Source organism: Corvus moneduloides, chromosome 1, assembly GCF_009650955.1.
Source record: "Corvus moneduloides isolate bCorMon1 chromosome 1, bCorMon1.pri, whole genome shotgun sequence".
Taxonomy (NCBI): Eukaryota; Metazoa; Chordata; class Aves; order Passeriformes; family Corvidae; genus Corvus; species Corvus moneduloides.
This window is the reverse complement of record NC_045476.1, coordinates 946,503-960,784: the sequence shown is the minus strand read 5'-3', so window position 1 is coordinate 960,784 and position 14,282 is coordinate 946,503. Positions and strand designations below refer to the sequence as shown.

General features: G+C 53.3%; 1 protein-coding gene across 5 annotated transcripts; it reads left to right on the top strand.

Moving 5' to 3' along the window:
- The first annotated feature begins 21 nt into the window (after window positions 1–21).
- LOC116439347 (zinc finger protein 212-like) lies at window positions 22–12,592 on the top strand. Of its 5 annotated transcripts, XM_032098813.1 has the most exons (11): window positions 22–282; window positions 957–1,692; window positions 2,166–2,295; window positions 2,535–2,636; window positions 3,079–3,174; window positions 3,436–3,555; window positions 7,388–7,501; window positions 8,590–8,679; window positions 9,337–9,453; window positions 9,615–9,728; window positions 11,020–12,592. In XM_032098813.1, exons 2-11 carry the CDS (start codon window positions 1,375–1,377, stop codon window positions 11,937–11,939), a joined length of 2,121 nt encoding a protein of 706 aa, XP_031954704.1. In that variant the 5' UTR covers window positions 22–282; window positions 957–1,374; the 3' UTR covers window positions 11,940–12,592. The 5 variants fall into 5 exon arrangements, with proteins under 5 accessions (XP_031954704.1, XP_031954785.1, XP_031954957.1 ...); XM_032098894.1 differs by lacking the exon at window positions 22–282 and having other exon boundaries at window positions 678–1,692; window positions 3,439–3,555; XM_032099066.1 differs by lacking the exon at window positions 22–282 and having other exon boundaries at window positions 678–1,692; window positions 8,593–8,679.
- The last annotated feature ends 1,690 nt before the right edge of the window (window positions 12,593–14,282 follow it).

Below are 14,282 nucleotides of genomic sequence, written 5' to 3'. Positions count from 1 at the left end.
CTGGCTGAGTGGCAGCTCCCGGAGGGTCGGGGTCAGTGGCCCGGGGTGTGGTTGGAGGACTGGGATCTGCTGGGCTCGGTATTGTTTGGCTGGTTCACCACTGGCTTGGGTGAGGGGGTTGGTGCCTCCCCAGCAGGTTTGCTGAGGACTCAAAGCTGGGAGGAGCGGCCGATCCCCCCGAGGGCTGTGTGGCCCTTCAGAGGGACAGATGGGCAGGGAGGAAGCTTCTGGAATTCAACAAGGGCAAGCACAGGTGTTGCACCTGGGGAGGAACAGCCCCAGGTACCTGCACAGGCTGGGGTAGCCTGCTGGAGCAGCTCCATGGGGAAGGAACGAGGGGTCCTGGTGGACAAACAGCTGTCCCTGAGCCAGTAGAGTGTCCTGGGGACAAGAGGCCAATGGGATCCTGGGGTGCATTGGGAAGGGCATTCCCAGCAGGCCAGGGAGGGATCCTGCTCCTCTGCCCAGCCCTGGAGGCACCTCTGGAGTGCTGTGTCCAGCTCTGGCTCCTCAGCACAGCAGGGACAGGGAGCTCCTGGAGCGGGGCCGGCGGAGGCTGCGCAGCTGAGGAAGGGCCTGGAGCAGCTCCGTGCCCAGCACAGGCTGAGGGAGCCGGGGCTGCTCAGCCTCGAGAGGAGCCCCAGCTGAGAGGGGCCCTCAGCCCTGGCTGTCCCTGGCTGCAGGGAGGGCTCAGGGCAGGGCCCGGGCTCTGCTCCGGGGCCCGGCAGCGGCACCAGAGCCACGGGCAGGGCCCGATCGCAGGGAGTTCCACCTGCACAGGAGGCAGAACTGCTGCCCTGGGCAGGGCCCAGCCCTGAGCAGAGACCAGAGGGGCTGTGGGGTCTCCTCACGGGGATATTCCAGAGCTGTCAGGATGTAATCCCGTGCCCTGAGCTCTGGGATGGCCCTGCTGGAGCAGGGAGGTGGCACCAGGTGCCCACTGTGGTCCCTTCCAGCCTGACCCGTTCTGGGATTCTGTGACTCACGGGGAAGAGCCGCTGCGGTGGAACCCCGGGGGGATTCCTGGCACTCCGATCAGCCCCTTTCCCGGTGACTGACAGCTGTCAATCACTGCGGGGGCTGCCGGCCGGCGGGGGCCGCTGTGGCGGCGGCGGAAGCGGAGGAGGAAGAGGAAGCGGCGCTTCTTGGCGGCAAGGAAAGGCGGCGGCGAGGGGAGGGCAGGAGCGGCGGCGGAGCGGCGGCGGGCAGGGGCCGGTCCGAGCGGAGAGCTCCAGCTCCGGGGCGGGAGGGACGGGAAGGACCGAGCCGGTCCCGGTGTGCGGCGGCCGAAGCGGGGCTCTCCTGCCCCGCTGTCGCCCTTCCTCAGCCCGGAGCCGCAGCCTCTCCCTGCGCTCCGTCTCTCCCGGTGCGGGGATGGAGCTGGCGGGCGGCAGCACCATCTCGCTGTGGACGGTGGTGGCGGCCGTGCAGGCGCTGGAGCGCAGCGTGGCCGCACACGCGTCCCGCCTCTTCAGCCTGGAGCACCGCGCCGGGAACAGCGAGAAGAAGCACCTGGACTGCGAGAAGATGGTCGGGGAGTTCGGGAACCAGCTGGAGAGCAAGTGCGCGGCGCTGGGCACCCTCGTCCAGGAGTACGGGCGGCTCCAGCGGCGCCTGGAGAACATGGAGAACCTGCTGAAGAACAGGAATCTCTGGATCCTGCGGCTGCCCCCAGGGGTGGAGGTCCCCACGGTAACGGATGGGTCTTTAAGGGGTCTGGGGGAAACATGGACAGCGCAGAGGCTCCTCTGCTCCTCACCTCTTCCGGCAGCTTTCCGCCATGGAAATCATTTCACAAACTCTGCTAAGATTTCTTCTGTCGCCTGTCGTGCGAAGGCACGAAGCAGGAAGTGATTTCTCCTGTGTGTTGTTATATTCAGCTGGTCTTCCCTACAAAAGGAGGGGTTGACACGCTTTTACCAACAGGAAGTTTTTCCCCAGTCTGAGCTCCCCAATGGGATCAGGCTCCACACAGGGAGAATATTGTGGAATTCACAATTCATCTCCCAAAGTTTAGCAAAGATCCAGCCTGTTACTCTCAGTGTCCAGAGGATGCCCCAAGGCAGGAATTTTCTTTCCCTGATGCCTGGTAGCAGGGATAAATAGGGAGGAGGATTCTCTGTGTTCCAGGAGCGGTGCTGAGTGTGTCACTTTTGGGATTGCAGGCCCCAGCTGTGGCGTTGGAAAACAATGCCACTGGCTTTTCCACTCAGGAGTGGGAGAACCTGGAGGAGTGGCAGAGGGAGCTGTATGGAAAGGTGCTGACAGGGAAGAGAGAAGCCCTGGTCCTGCTGGGTGAGTGTTGCTGTTGGGTCGGTTATCAGCACTTCCAGACTGGCTCTGGTTGGGGAATCTTTCCCATACTTGGGAAGCAGATTTGTGGGAACACGGTGAGGCCGAGGCCAGTGTTTGAGGACTCTGCGTGCTGCCCAACCATGTGTTGGAGCTGATGGAGCTGGTTTGGGGAGCGCAGCTGGGTGCGTTCCTCCCTGTGGATGCAGCAGGGAAGCATTCCTATCCCTGTTCCTTGTCAGACGATGTCATCTCCGAACCTGCCCTCCTGTCCCGGCTCCAAGGAGGAGAAGCGCCCTGCAGTGAAGAGGAGCCAGCTCCTGGAGAGATCCCAGCAGAACCAGGTGCAGGCAAGGGATGAATTAAAGGTGTAATCCTGGGGGTGAGGGTTGAGTGGTGCTGTCACCAGACAGAGGCTGTCACCAGACAGGTGATGGTGATGGTCCTGGTTTGCTCAGAGGGAACTTCTTGGATCTCAAAAGGAGCCAGTTTCAGGGGGAGTAACAGAGGGTGAGAAAAAATGTAACAGGTTTGATTTTTAGTATTACAAGTCAGGAAGAAATTCGTGGCTGTGAGGGTGGGGATGCCCTGGCACAGGTTGCCCTGTGGCTGCACCTGGATCCCTGGCAGTGTCCAAGGCCAGGCTGGACATTGGGGCTTGGAGCAGCCTGGGATAGCAGAAGGTGTCCCTCACCATGGCAGAGGGTGAAGCTGGATTATCCTGAAGCTCCTTTCCAACCCTCCTGGCATTCCGTGATCTGATTCCATGATTTCTGTCATTGGCAGAGGCTCTGCTGTTTGAACTCGATGTGAGCAGCTGGGACAGCAGAGAAGCGCAGGAAAACCAGGAGGGAAGAGCAGGGCTGGCTGAACCTGGCCATGGTGAGTGTTGTGGAAGGGCCTGGGCTCGAGGGTGTGGAGGACCCTCTGGAACTGGGGGGTTCAGGGGGAACCACTTCCCTACAGGACAGAGCAGAGCTCCCAGAAGCAGGAATGGGAGGTGCTGGAGAGGTTGTGTGTGGCAAGACAGTGGGTGGGTGGGCACCAACTTCCTGGGGCAGCAAGGGAGGAGTCCAGTGGTGCTGCAATAACCAGTAAAGGAGTTTCCTCTTTCCCAGTAAAGGAGTTTCCACTTTTCCTCAGCAGACTGCAGCATTCCAGAGCCGAGCTCTGCGGTCACCGTGAAGCAGGAAGAGGAGGAAGAGCCCTATGCAAAGGAGCAGGGAACTATGGAGGGCATGGAGTTTTCGGAGCTTGGTGTGGGTGAGTTCCAAGTGATTCCACAGCATCCTGTGCTGCTGGAGATGTGGGAATCCCTGACATTGCTGCTGTGGGACAGTGTGTGCTGAGATGTGGGTGCTGAGTGGAGGCAGGTGGGGCAGTGGGGAGAGAGCAGGAGCCATGCTGAGGTGGGAATTGGGCAGGAAGCCTCGGGACAGTTTAATTGTTGGGAAGGTTAGAGCGCTGGGACGATGAGGCGCTGCAGGTGAGGAGACTGGCATACCTGAAATGAATCCCTCGGAATACGAGGAATCATTAAGCTGAGAACAATTCTCAAGGCCTTCTCCATTGATGATGTTATGCCTGAGTATCTGGGGAGCTGGGTGAAGTTCTGGAACATGGCAGTCGGGGACACTGTCCAGAGTGGGGAGGTGGAGAGCTTCGATATTGGGAAAGAAGGAATGTGGCCTGGGAAGGGGATGGCAGAGAGGGGGACACAGCACAGGGCTGTGCCTGGTGAGCACAGCAGGAGCTGAAGGAATCCAGGAAGGAGCCTCAGCCAAGCAGGGCAAACTCGGCTGTCACAGAATGTTGGAATGATTTGACTTGGAAGTGACCTTAAGGATCATCCCGTTCCACCCCCTGCCATGGGCAGGGACACCTCCCACTGCCCCAGGCTGCTCCAAGCCCCAATGTCCAGCCTGGCCTTGGGCACTGCCAGGGATCCAGGGGCAGCCACAGCTGCTCTGGGCACCCTGTGCCAGGGCCTGCCCACCCTCCCAGGGAAGGATTTCTGTCGTGTGTGTGAGTCCAGAGGGCTCCACTCCTTTGTGGGTCCTGTCTTGTGTCCTCCACAAGGACCTCCTTCCCTTCCTGCTCAGTGTCCTGGCGAGCACTTTGGGTTTGTCCATTAAGTGGATAAACTTAAACCAGTGGGTTTCTATGGATTCTGGTTAAACTGCTCTTATAACTTTTTTAACTTATTCTTTGAGGCTTCAGGGCAGGGAACTTGTTTCTATCTATTTGAAAAATGCTGATTAAATTTGCAGCAGTAAAGACTTGATTTTTAATAAAAATGACATTATGCCTGTGAAACTCTAAATGCTTTTTTCAGTCTTTTTTATTTTTCAAACCATGTTACCTGCTGTAAATGGCAGTTTCTAGTATTGTACCTTATGGGTGGAGAAACAGAAGTCAACCTAAAATAAAAAAAAACCAGGAGGTTCAATTGTTTTTAATTTTTTTTCAGTACTGTGGTGGAACCTGAGCAGGAGAATGGTTCTCCATGTGTGTATCTGAAATCCACACAGGCCTGAAGTGTAAAAATGTCTAAAAATAGGGTGTAAATAAGCTCACAATACAATTCTTGCCCAGATCATGTCGATCCTTCTGCCAGCAAAACATTTTCAGTGTTGTGGTCGTGATGGGTTGAGTCCAGGAAGAGAAAAAATGTTTAGTTTCTGGTTTGTTTTCTGGGGGTTTTTATTTCTTGGTGCGTTTCACTTGTGTTTTGACAGCAGCTGTTTGTTCTGGAACATGAGTTCAGGGGGGTTGTTGCCCTCCAGAGTCCTCATCAGTGCTGTCACAAGAGTGGTAGAATATTGCAAGTTATAGAGAGATTTAGATCCAAATACAGAGGGTGAAGAGGAGGGAATTTGAAAATAAACGGAATGAACAAATCAAAACAGCTGAACAATAATGACCTTATTATTATTTAGGTCACACAGAAATGGGCTTCCCACAGAAAAGCTTATCCTTACTGGTTCAGCATAAAATTTGGGTTTTCAGTCAAAATACTCACTTGTGAAGAGCATTTTTAGCCTGCTCTTATCCAAGAATCCATGGGTTCTGTGGACCATTGCATGATTTGAATGGAGTTATTCCCTCCTGAGGAAGTCCATGAAATCAACAGTTCATTTTGCATCAAAATTTCGTGGAGAGATCCTTTTGACTTGATGGTGTCGTGGCAGCATCTCACAGTGGAACTGTTGGGGTTCCTGCTGCATTTCATCTCCTCATGGATTTAATTGTTGGATACGGAAACCGACTTCCAGTCACAATCTGCTTGGTCAGATCAGGAATAAATGAGTTTAGAACTCTCCCTAACATTTTGGCCGATTCGCTGCTTTAGTACAGGAAGAAGGAAAACAAAACTCCGGGTTTTCTGGTCCAGTTAGAACTTGGTTCATTTTAGATTTGGTTTTTTGGGGTTTTTTTTTATGTTCTAAGTGCCCTAAATTGCAGGATAATGTTGAGGCAAAGGCTTCCTGCTGGCAGAGGGCTGGGTTAGGTGGGATATTGGGAAGGAGTTCCTGGCTGGGAGGGTGGGCAGGCCCTGGCACAGGGTGCCCAGAGCAGCTGGGGCTGCCCCTGGATCCCTGGCAGTGTCCAAAGAAAAGCTGGACAGGGCTTGGAGCAACCTGGGATAGTAGAAGGTGTCCCTGCCCATGGCAGGGGGTGGCAATGGATGGGCTTTAAGGTCCCTTCCCACCCAAATCTTTCTGGGATTCTATAAGAGCAGGATGTATTCTGGGATAAAAAGGCAAAGTTGTGGCCCTGTAAAGCAGTGCAGGGACATTTGTGATTCCCTTGTGACCAGAATACCCTGAGTTCTATTTGGGATCATCTCAGCAGCGCTCCTGGATTATTCTACAGACAACCTGAGGTGCCCTTTCTTGCCTGTTTCTGTATTTTACATGCTCCGTGTTTCATCACTTTTTGAAGCTGCCTTTGATACCAGAGATGACACAGTATTTTACAGTCAGTCATGGTTTTTCTGTTCCAGACCAGCTCTCCTGAATTTCAGAGAAAAATACATGTATTTGTAACAAATCTCAGAGCTATTTTGGGATTTGTGTTGTTTGAATTGCAAAAATAGAACCCTGAATTCAAGACAAAATGTGAAGTGACACAGAAAGGTGCTGCTTTTCCAGGACTGAGAGGAAGAATAGAGGTTGTTCCTGTGCACAGGCAGGCTGATGCTCTGCAATCACAGAATCATGGAATTGCTGAAGTTGGAAAAGGCTTCTGAGTATCAAGTCCAACCATTTCCCAGCACTGCCAAGGCCACCACTGTCCCATGTCCCCAAGTGCCACATCCACATGGCTTTTAAATCCCTCCAGCAATGGGGACTCCACCAGTGCCCTGGGCAGCTGTGCCACAGCTGGGAGGCCCTTTCCAGGAAGGAATTTTCCCAATATCCAGTCTAAATGGATAGGGACCACAGTCCCTCACAGCTCTGAAAGAATCCACAAGTGCCTTATGGCTCCGAGAGGATCCTTGATCTCTCATGGCTCTGAGGGTACTCCAGTCCCTCACAGTTCTGAGAGGATCCCTGATCCTTCACTGCTTTGAGGGGACCCTGTTCCCTCTTGGCTCTGAGAGGATCCCCAAGCCCCTCACAGCTCAGATGGGACCCTGGTTCCTCACAGTTCTAAGCGGGCCTCTGACCCTTCACGGCTCTGAGAGGATCCCTGATCCCTCACGGCTCTGGGTGGAACCCATTCCCTCACGGCTCTGAGAGGATCCTGTTCCCTCACAGCTCTGGGTGGGACCCATTCCCTCACAGCTCTGAGTGGGATCCTGTTCCCTCACAGCTCTGGGTGGAACCCATTCCCTCACAGCTCTGAGTGGGATCCTGTTCCCTCACGGCTCTGGGTGGGACCCATTCCCTCACAGCTCTGAGTGGGATCCTGTTCCCTCACGGCTCTGGGTGGGACCCATTCCCTCACAGCTCTGAGTGGGATGCTGTTCCCTCGTGGAGCGATGCAGGTCAAGGTGCGGGTGCATGTGCAGCTGGGATGTGGTAAGGGCGGGCGGTGAGGGAGCCCCACGGTGCTCCCCCAGCTGCCCCTCACCCTCTGCTCCCCACAGGGCCGGACACCGCTGGACACAACGCCCAGGCCCCAGCAGAGGGTGAGAACCAGCCGAGTGCCCAGAGCTGTGAGGACCGCGACAGGAAAGGGAATCCTGCAGAGACCGGCACCGGTGAGTGGCGTTGAGGCTTGGTTTTGGGGACGCCTGGTTTTTGCCCCTGCCAGGTTTTGGGGGCATCTGGGGTGTGGGTGGTGTTTTAGTCTGGAGCAAAGGAGGCTCAGGGGGGACCTTGTGGCTCTGCACAAGTCCCTGACAGGAGGGGGCAGCCGGGGGGGTCAGGCTCTGCTCCCAGGGAACAGGGACAGGAGGAGAGGGAACGGCCTCAGGCTGGGCCAGGGGAGGCTCAGGTTGGATATTGGGAACATTCCTTCCCCAGAAGGGCTGTCTGGCCCTGGCACAGCTGCCCAGGGCAGGGGTGGAGTCCCCATTGCTGGAGGGATTTAAAAGCCATTGTGGATGTGGCACTTGGGGACAGGGGGCAGGGGTGGCCTTGGCAGTGCTGGGGATGGTTGGACTCAATGACCTTAAGGGGCTTTCCATGGCAATTCCATGATTCTGTGACTAGCCTCTCTCCAAGGCGCTTGCTGTGCTGAGTGTGGTCTTCCAAATGCAGCTGTCAGGCTGCCATCCCCACCAGCCTTTCCAGGATGCTCCATCACACTCTTCTTTTCCCTCTCCTGGGGAATCATCAGTCCCCTTGGCCAGGTCTGCACTGTAAAGGTGCAGAGCACAGGCCCATCTGCTTTTCTTTATTTATTCCACAGACTTCTGTTTTCTTTTTTCAATAAGTTTCATGACTAACTCTCTAAGAACTCTCTTCTCACGAGTGTTTCACTGATTGGTGAGAAGTGGTGTGTGACTGAGAGGGATTGAAAAGGAAACAACAGAACTCCAGCGGTGCCAAGAGAGAAACGAAACTCAATGACAAGAATTCAAGTGGCTCTGGCCTCTCCTGGGGCCATGGAGAACGTGTTTTCACTTGTATGAAAATGTTGTGTGTTTCTCAGGCTCAAACATCTGCTAAGGGTTTTGTAACCAACATTTCAGGTCTGTTCAAGAGGCCTTGGTCAGCAGGAACTAGAACTGGAGTGAGGTTTTCACTGGAATGTGAGCTAGAACAGAGCAGATCTGCCTGGGCTGGGCTGACAATTGGAATTAATTTTGTATGGTATTAAAATAACACTGGTTCCTGTTAACAGAAGACAGCACAATCCCAATTAAGCAAGAGTTGTGCACTGCAGGTCGGGAGGAGGAGGAGGCTGCAGAAGCTCCTGGAGAGCCCTGCCCAGGTGAGTAACTGCATACCTCGGAGGGAAATCTAAGATGAGGGATTAAATTCCAGGTTGTGTGGGGGTTTTTTTCCCCACCTCTGCTCATGTATTCCAAATCTGTTAGAAGTTTTGAGCAGACTTGCCAGCAGCCCCGACAGGCGAGGGCTGGTGTTGCCCTTTCCCTTCTCAAGGACATTTTGGAGCTTTCAGATGCATGGCTGGTTTTTGTCCAAGTGTGGATTAGGAGATGTTTCATCCTCCCCTAAATCCCTTCAGGTTGCCCTTTCCCTCCTCCCTTCCCTTCTGGGGTTTTCCTGGGCAAGGATGAGCACACAGACTCCTCTGAAAGGCTGCAGAGCCCTGGGCCCTGTTCTTTGCCCTCTCACTTGGAACCTCTTTGTTTTACAAATCAGCTGCTCTGCTTTGCAGATTTTCCTCACTCTACAAAGGGTAGCAATGCTGCCTGTTGGCTCCACCGGAACTTGGCTTACTGTCTTTGCAGCCAGCTGGGATTTTTAGACCTTTCCAACAGGTTTCCTTAAGAAACTGGGCTATGGGGAGCTGGGCTTGGGGATACAACCTCCAAACAAAGCCCAAACCAGAGCAGGTTTTCGGCCTTGTGAAATCCTGAGCTTAGGCAGGTATGATCCACTTCTCCTGGATTTTCTCCCTTAGCAGAGCGAGGATTTTACAATCCTGAGGCATCCAGTCAGACCAGGAAAGGCAGCGAGGTGGATGCCAGGGAGCTGCCAGGCACAGAGGGCGAGGACCTTCCAAGAGATCCTGACACAGGTGAGGATCTGCCAAAAACTCCACTGCAGGAATTACCCCTTAATGGCTCTTCATGTTGTGTCTTCCCTGATGCTTTGGTGCCATTGTGCATTCCCGAATTATCCGTGCTTTGTGCCTTCCCCCGGTGTTTCTCAGCTGTGTAAATTCTCCCCAATAAACAGGATTTCAGACTTATGCAACGGATATTTCATCGTGGATTAAACAAGAGGAGGAGCCACCCTGCCCTGCACAACAGGACCTGGAGAAAGAGGAAATCTCTACAGTTCCAAGTACAGGTCAGTAATGGATTTTAGCTGGGATTTCAGGGACAGTAAATGTAGTTTAGAGTATTTTTTAATACTGTATGAAATGTCACAACCTTACGATGTAAACCATGAGAGAACTGGGACAGACCTCAGTCTGCTGGTTAATATTTGGTGACAAAACTTTTGGGTTCTGTCAGCTGAAGAGACTCCTTCCCCCTTGAGCCAGCCAAAAGCTGTCAGAGGCGCTGGCTTGGGCTTGTGTTGAGGCAAGCCCAGAGGTGTGCTCAAGCTGCATGGATTGAGTCTGTGCTGCTTTTACCTGGATAAAAACCTGGCTGAGGGCTGGGCCCACAGAGTGCTGGGCAAGGGAGTGACACCAGCTGGTGGCCAGTGACCGGTGGTGTCCCAAGGGCTCAGTACTGGGGCCATTCTGTTTAATGTCTTTATCAACGATGTGGATGAGGGGATGGAGGGCACCCTCAGTCCTTTTTATGGACAGGATTCCCTACCCTGAAGACAAGTTCCTCACTTCACATGCAGTCAGTTCTTCCAGGCCTTTCTGGAAATGGCTTGGAGGCTTTGGGCTTTTGATCGCCCCCCTATAATCCATTCCCACTTCTTACCCTCATTCCTGCCTTTGTGCTGTGTTGTGCTTGTCTTCAGGAGCTACAAGGATGTTTGTCCCAGAAATTGCTGCCCTATCTCCACATGGCCCCCCCTTCTCCAGCCAAATCTTGTTCTTTCTCATGTCACGTTAATCAACAGTCCTTGGTTGGCTCCATGGCCATCCAGTTATCAGTGTTTGGGACACACACATTCCTTTATTTTCTGGGAATCAGGAGCTCAGTGGGTCTCACTTTGGACCGCAGTTTATAGAGTCACAAGAGAGTGGGCTTTAATCACAGTGATTTTCCGTCCTGGCTGCAGTTCAAGTCAGTGACTTTCTTTGAAAGTTCAATAACAAAAATATTATTCTACTTGGGTGTTTCAGGCAAGAAAAATAAGTTTCCAAGGCTGTTCATTAAAAAACAGATGCTCATTAGACAACTCTAGTTCCTGGGAGCAGAGAGTGCTTCTGATAGGCTTAGGAGGGGAGGTTTAGGTTGGATATCAGGAAAAGGTTCTTCTCCCAGGGGGTGGGGGGGCACTGAACGGATATTTAAAAATGCAGTTTAAAAAAGTCCTATTTCCCTGGAGATACTGTTTCAGTGGACGCTGGTACTTGTTCCCGCCGTCAGTATTAATGATGTGGCTGTAGGCTGGGAGGGACATTCCTAAGGAGACTCCTGAATTAAAAATCTCTGAAATCTCTCTGTTTCAGATGAAAATTTGAAGAGGGACCATCCAGCAGACTGCTTTGAGAACAAGACCTGTGACTTAGAGATACCAGGAAGGCCAGGAGAGGGGTTTCCCAAAGATCCCAGCCATGGAGTGCCATGGGACAGTCAGTGGAATTCAGAAATGATGGAAACAACCACCACCGCGAAAGGGAACGGCCTTGGAGGGGATGCCCAGTACGAGTTCTTTAGTGCTCAGGAAAGGAGCCTTGAAAAGCAGCCCTGTGTGTACAAGTGTGAGAGAAACTCCCCACAGCAGGGCCAGCCTCAGGCACCGCAGGGAGAAGGGGAGATGTTTCCAGGCCCCACGTGTCAGAGGGTGTTCCCTCTGCTGCACCCACACCCGGGAGAGAAAGGAAGGGGCCCTGGAGCTGCTCCTGCCTCCTGCGAGGGGCTGGGGCCCCGCTCCGAGTGTGGAGAGACTCCCCCGGGCACAGGCAGGCCCCGTGACCAGGACAGCCTGGGCGCAGAGGAAGCTGCTGAAAACGAGGAGAGCTTCCCCACGGACACATCGGGAGCCAGCCCCTGCTGGGATCCACCCCCGGCCCGGGGCAGCCCTGCCCAGCAGCAGAGCCAGGGCCGGAGCAAGTCCTACATTTGCAGCGACTGTGGGAAAAACTTTGTTTGCCACTCCTGGCTCGTTAGGCACCAGACAAGTCACACGGGAGAGAGGCCCTACAAGTGCTCCAAGTGTGACAAAACCTACAGGAGGAAGGATTACCTCCTGAACCACCAGCGCCGGCACACGGGAGAGAGGCTTTTCCAGTGTCCTCTCTGCAGCAAAAGGTTTGTGCTCAAGAGGAGCCTGCTGAAGCATCAGGAAGGTCACATGCAGGACACACACGTGCCGCTGGTCAGCTGGCCCTGCGGGAACATCAGGGGCTCCGTGATGCATTCCATATAGGACATCACCCACGGCCCCCTCGGGGTCCCCTCGCTGGGCCAGGGCAGCTCTGTGCCAGACCCTGAGGGCAGGAGAAGGCTGTGGAACAGCCATCCCGAGCCCCTCCCAGGAAAAGGGAGGTGGCTGGGGGTTGTTTTCCCATTCACCGGTGCCTGTGGATTTGGGGAGGTGTTGGAGGTACTGCTGGCTGTGGATCCATGTGGGAGAGAAACCGCGTTGACATGGAACAGTTTGTGATGTTTGTTACAAAGAAGAATTGTCTGAATAGAGAGAAATTATCTGAAATGTTATCCCGGGAGTCCGGAGTCCTTGGACTGGGCTGGGAACAAGTGAGTTAAAGGTATTAATTGTCCACTAAATGAGTGAAACGGTGTCAGGAAACACCCACTTGGGTGAAATACTTTGGGAAAGGAAGTGTTGCCCCTGTGGCTGTATGAGGAAGCCTCTTTCTTCAGTGGCAAACAGAAAGAAGGCTGCAGAGCCTGGGAGGCAGCTCATTCCCACTGTTAAATCCTGGGGCTCCTTGCTGCTGAGCCCCAAGGGAGAATTCCTGGAGGGTGAGATCCTTACTGGGAGTTGTAAAATGGCCGGGGAGCCTGGAATATGGTTTCAATTTTGCATAGCCTTAAAGTTGTGTTGCATTTATTTTCCCACATTGTTAACGGTCTTCTGTTTTTGTTCAATTTTCCAAACCCCGTGAAAGTGGAACATGGAGATGCTGCAGAAAACCTGGGAAACATGGAGTTAACGAGCTGCTGTGTCCCAAACACTGATAACAGGATCTGCTGGAGGGAGAGGGGGCCATGTGGAGGTAGGGGCAGCTCTGCTCCTCCAGACTCCCTGTGTCCCGCTCCCAAGAAGAAAGAAGCTCCCAAGGTTTGTAGATGCCCGTGGGCAAAACGGAGTGACAGGTGTCAGAGGGGTCCAAAAAAGCTCACAAAGTTCTATTAGAAAATTCCACACTCAGTGTGGGAATTGGTATTTTTGCCCTTATCTTCTGGTATTAAGAGAAATAGCAGAGTAAAAGAAAAGAGGGAAGAGAGAGAGGGAGGTCAGAGAGGCGAAGGGGAGGAGATCACCAGTCTTGGCTCTGGCATCGATCCAGCTGACACAGTGTCCAGGATCCCAGAGGTGCCCCTGTGAATGCTGTATCACCCTTTTATAGCCAAGTTTTCCACACCCTGGGGCCACTTTTTTCACTTTTGATGCAAGCAAGTGAGCAGACACAGTCCATCCCTCTGGATCCTCCTAGAAACGGGTCAGGGGGTCTTTGGTGGTTTTGATCCCCCCCAAACTGATCAACCTTTGTTGGACACTCCATGTCCTGTGCTGTTCCACGTTGTGCTTATCTCCAGGAGCCAGAATGAGGGCGTTTGTCCCAGAAAAGAGCTGCCCCAGCTCTGTGTGCTCCCTTCTCCAGCCACATCCTGTCCTTTCCCGTTCCGTGTCTCACACAGCAGTCCTTAGCTGGCTCCACAGCTGTGGCTGAGACACACACACCCTTATCTCCTGGCCTTCTACAGAATCCAAAGTGATAAACCTCGGCCTGAAAAATAATCAGCTTGGGACTCTACTGGCTTCAGCAGAATGCAGGGAAAGAATTATTGGAGAATTTAGATAGGAAAAAGCGTGGTAGAGAGGAAATAGAAGGGAGGAAAAGAGCTGTCAGTGAAAACTGAGCAGCTGCAGAGAGAGTTACAGGAAGAAAAGCCCCAACACTGGAAAAATCAGAGGGGCTGAAAATATCAGAGGGTCCCCCTCTGCAGGCACACCCTTTGTTCCAGTTTGTCCCTTGTTAGCAGGTTTGGGACACAGCAGCACATTAACTCCTTGGTGCGCGGGATGCCACACCCCAGGGCACTGCCCACACGGTGTTGGGACCCACAGCTTTTATTTGGGCCAACTCATCTGGAACTCCAGAAATTCCCTTTCCTGCCGCAGCAGGAATTTGCCATTGTGGTACTTTAATAATTTTTAAATCAAGGAGTGCAGGCACTGCATGGAGTCAGTGCACCGTAGCCTCTGGAATTCTTTTGGGGTTAAGGTTGGCAGATTCCTGGTTCTCACCCAGGAGCCATAAATTAACCTGAGCAGTTTGACACAGGAGCATTGCTCCAGGGATTTTAACTCTTTGCCCTCTGGGTCCTACATGAGCGTCCTGCTATGTTAATACTGCATATTGTGTTCCCGTGTCTATTAAAAATTGTATTAATTGTTGGCAAGATCCAGCTGGAATGTGAATGTCCAGGCTGTTATTTTGGCTGCATGGGTAAGATTCCACTTGCTGGATGTCTGGCTGTTAAGGAAATTTCCCCGTCTGCCCATCCAGGAGTCACAGCTGAG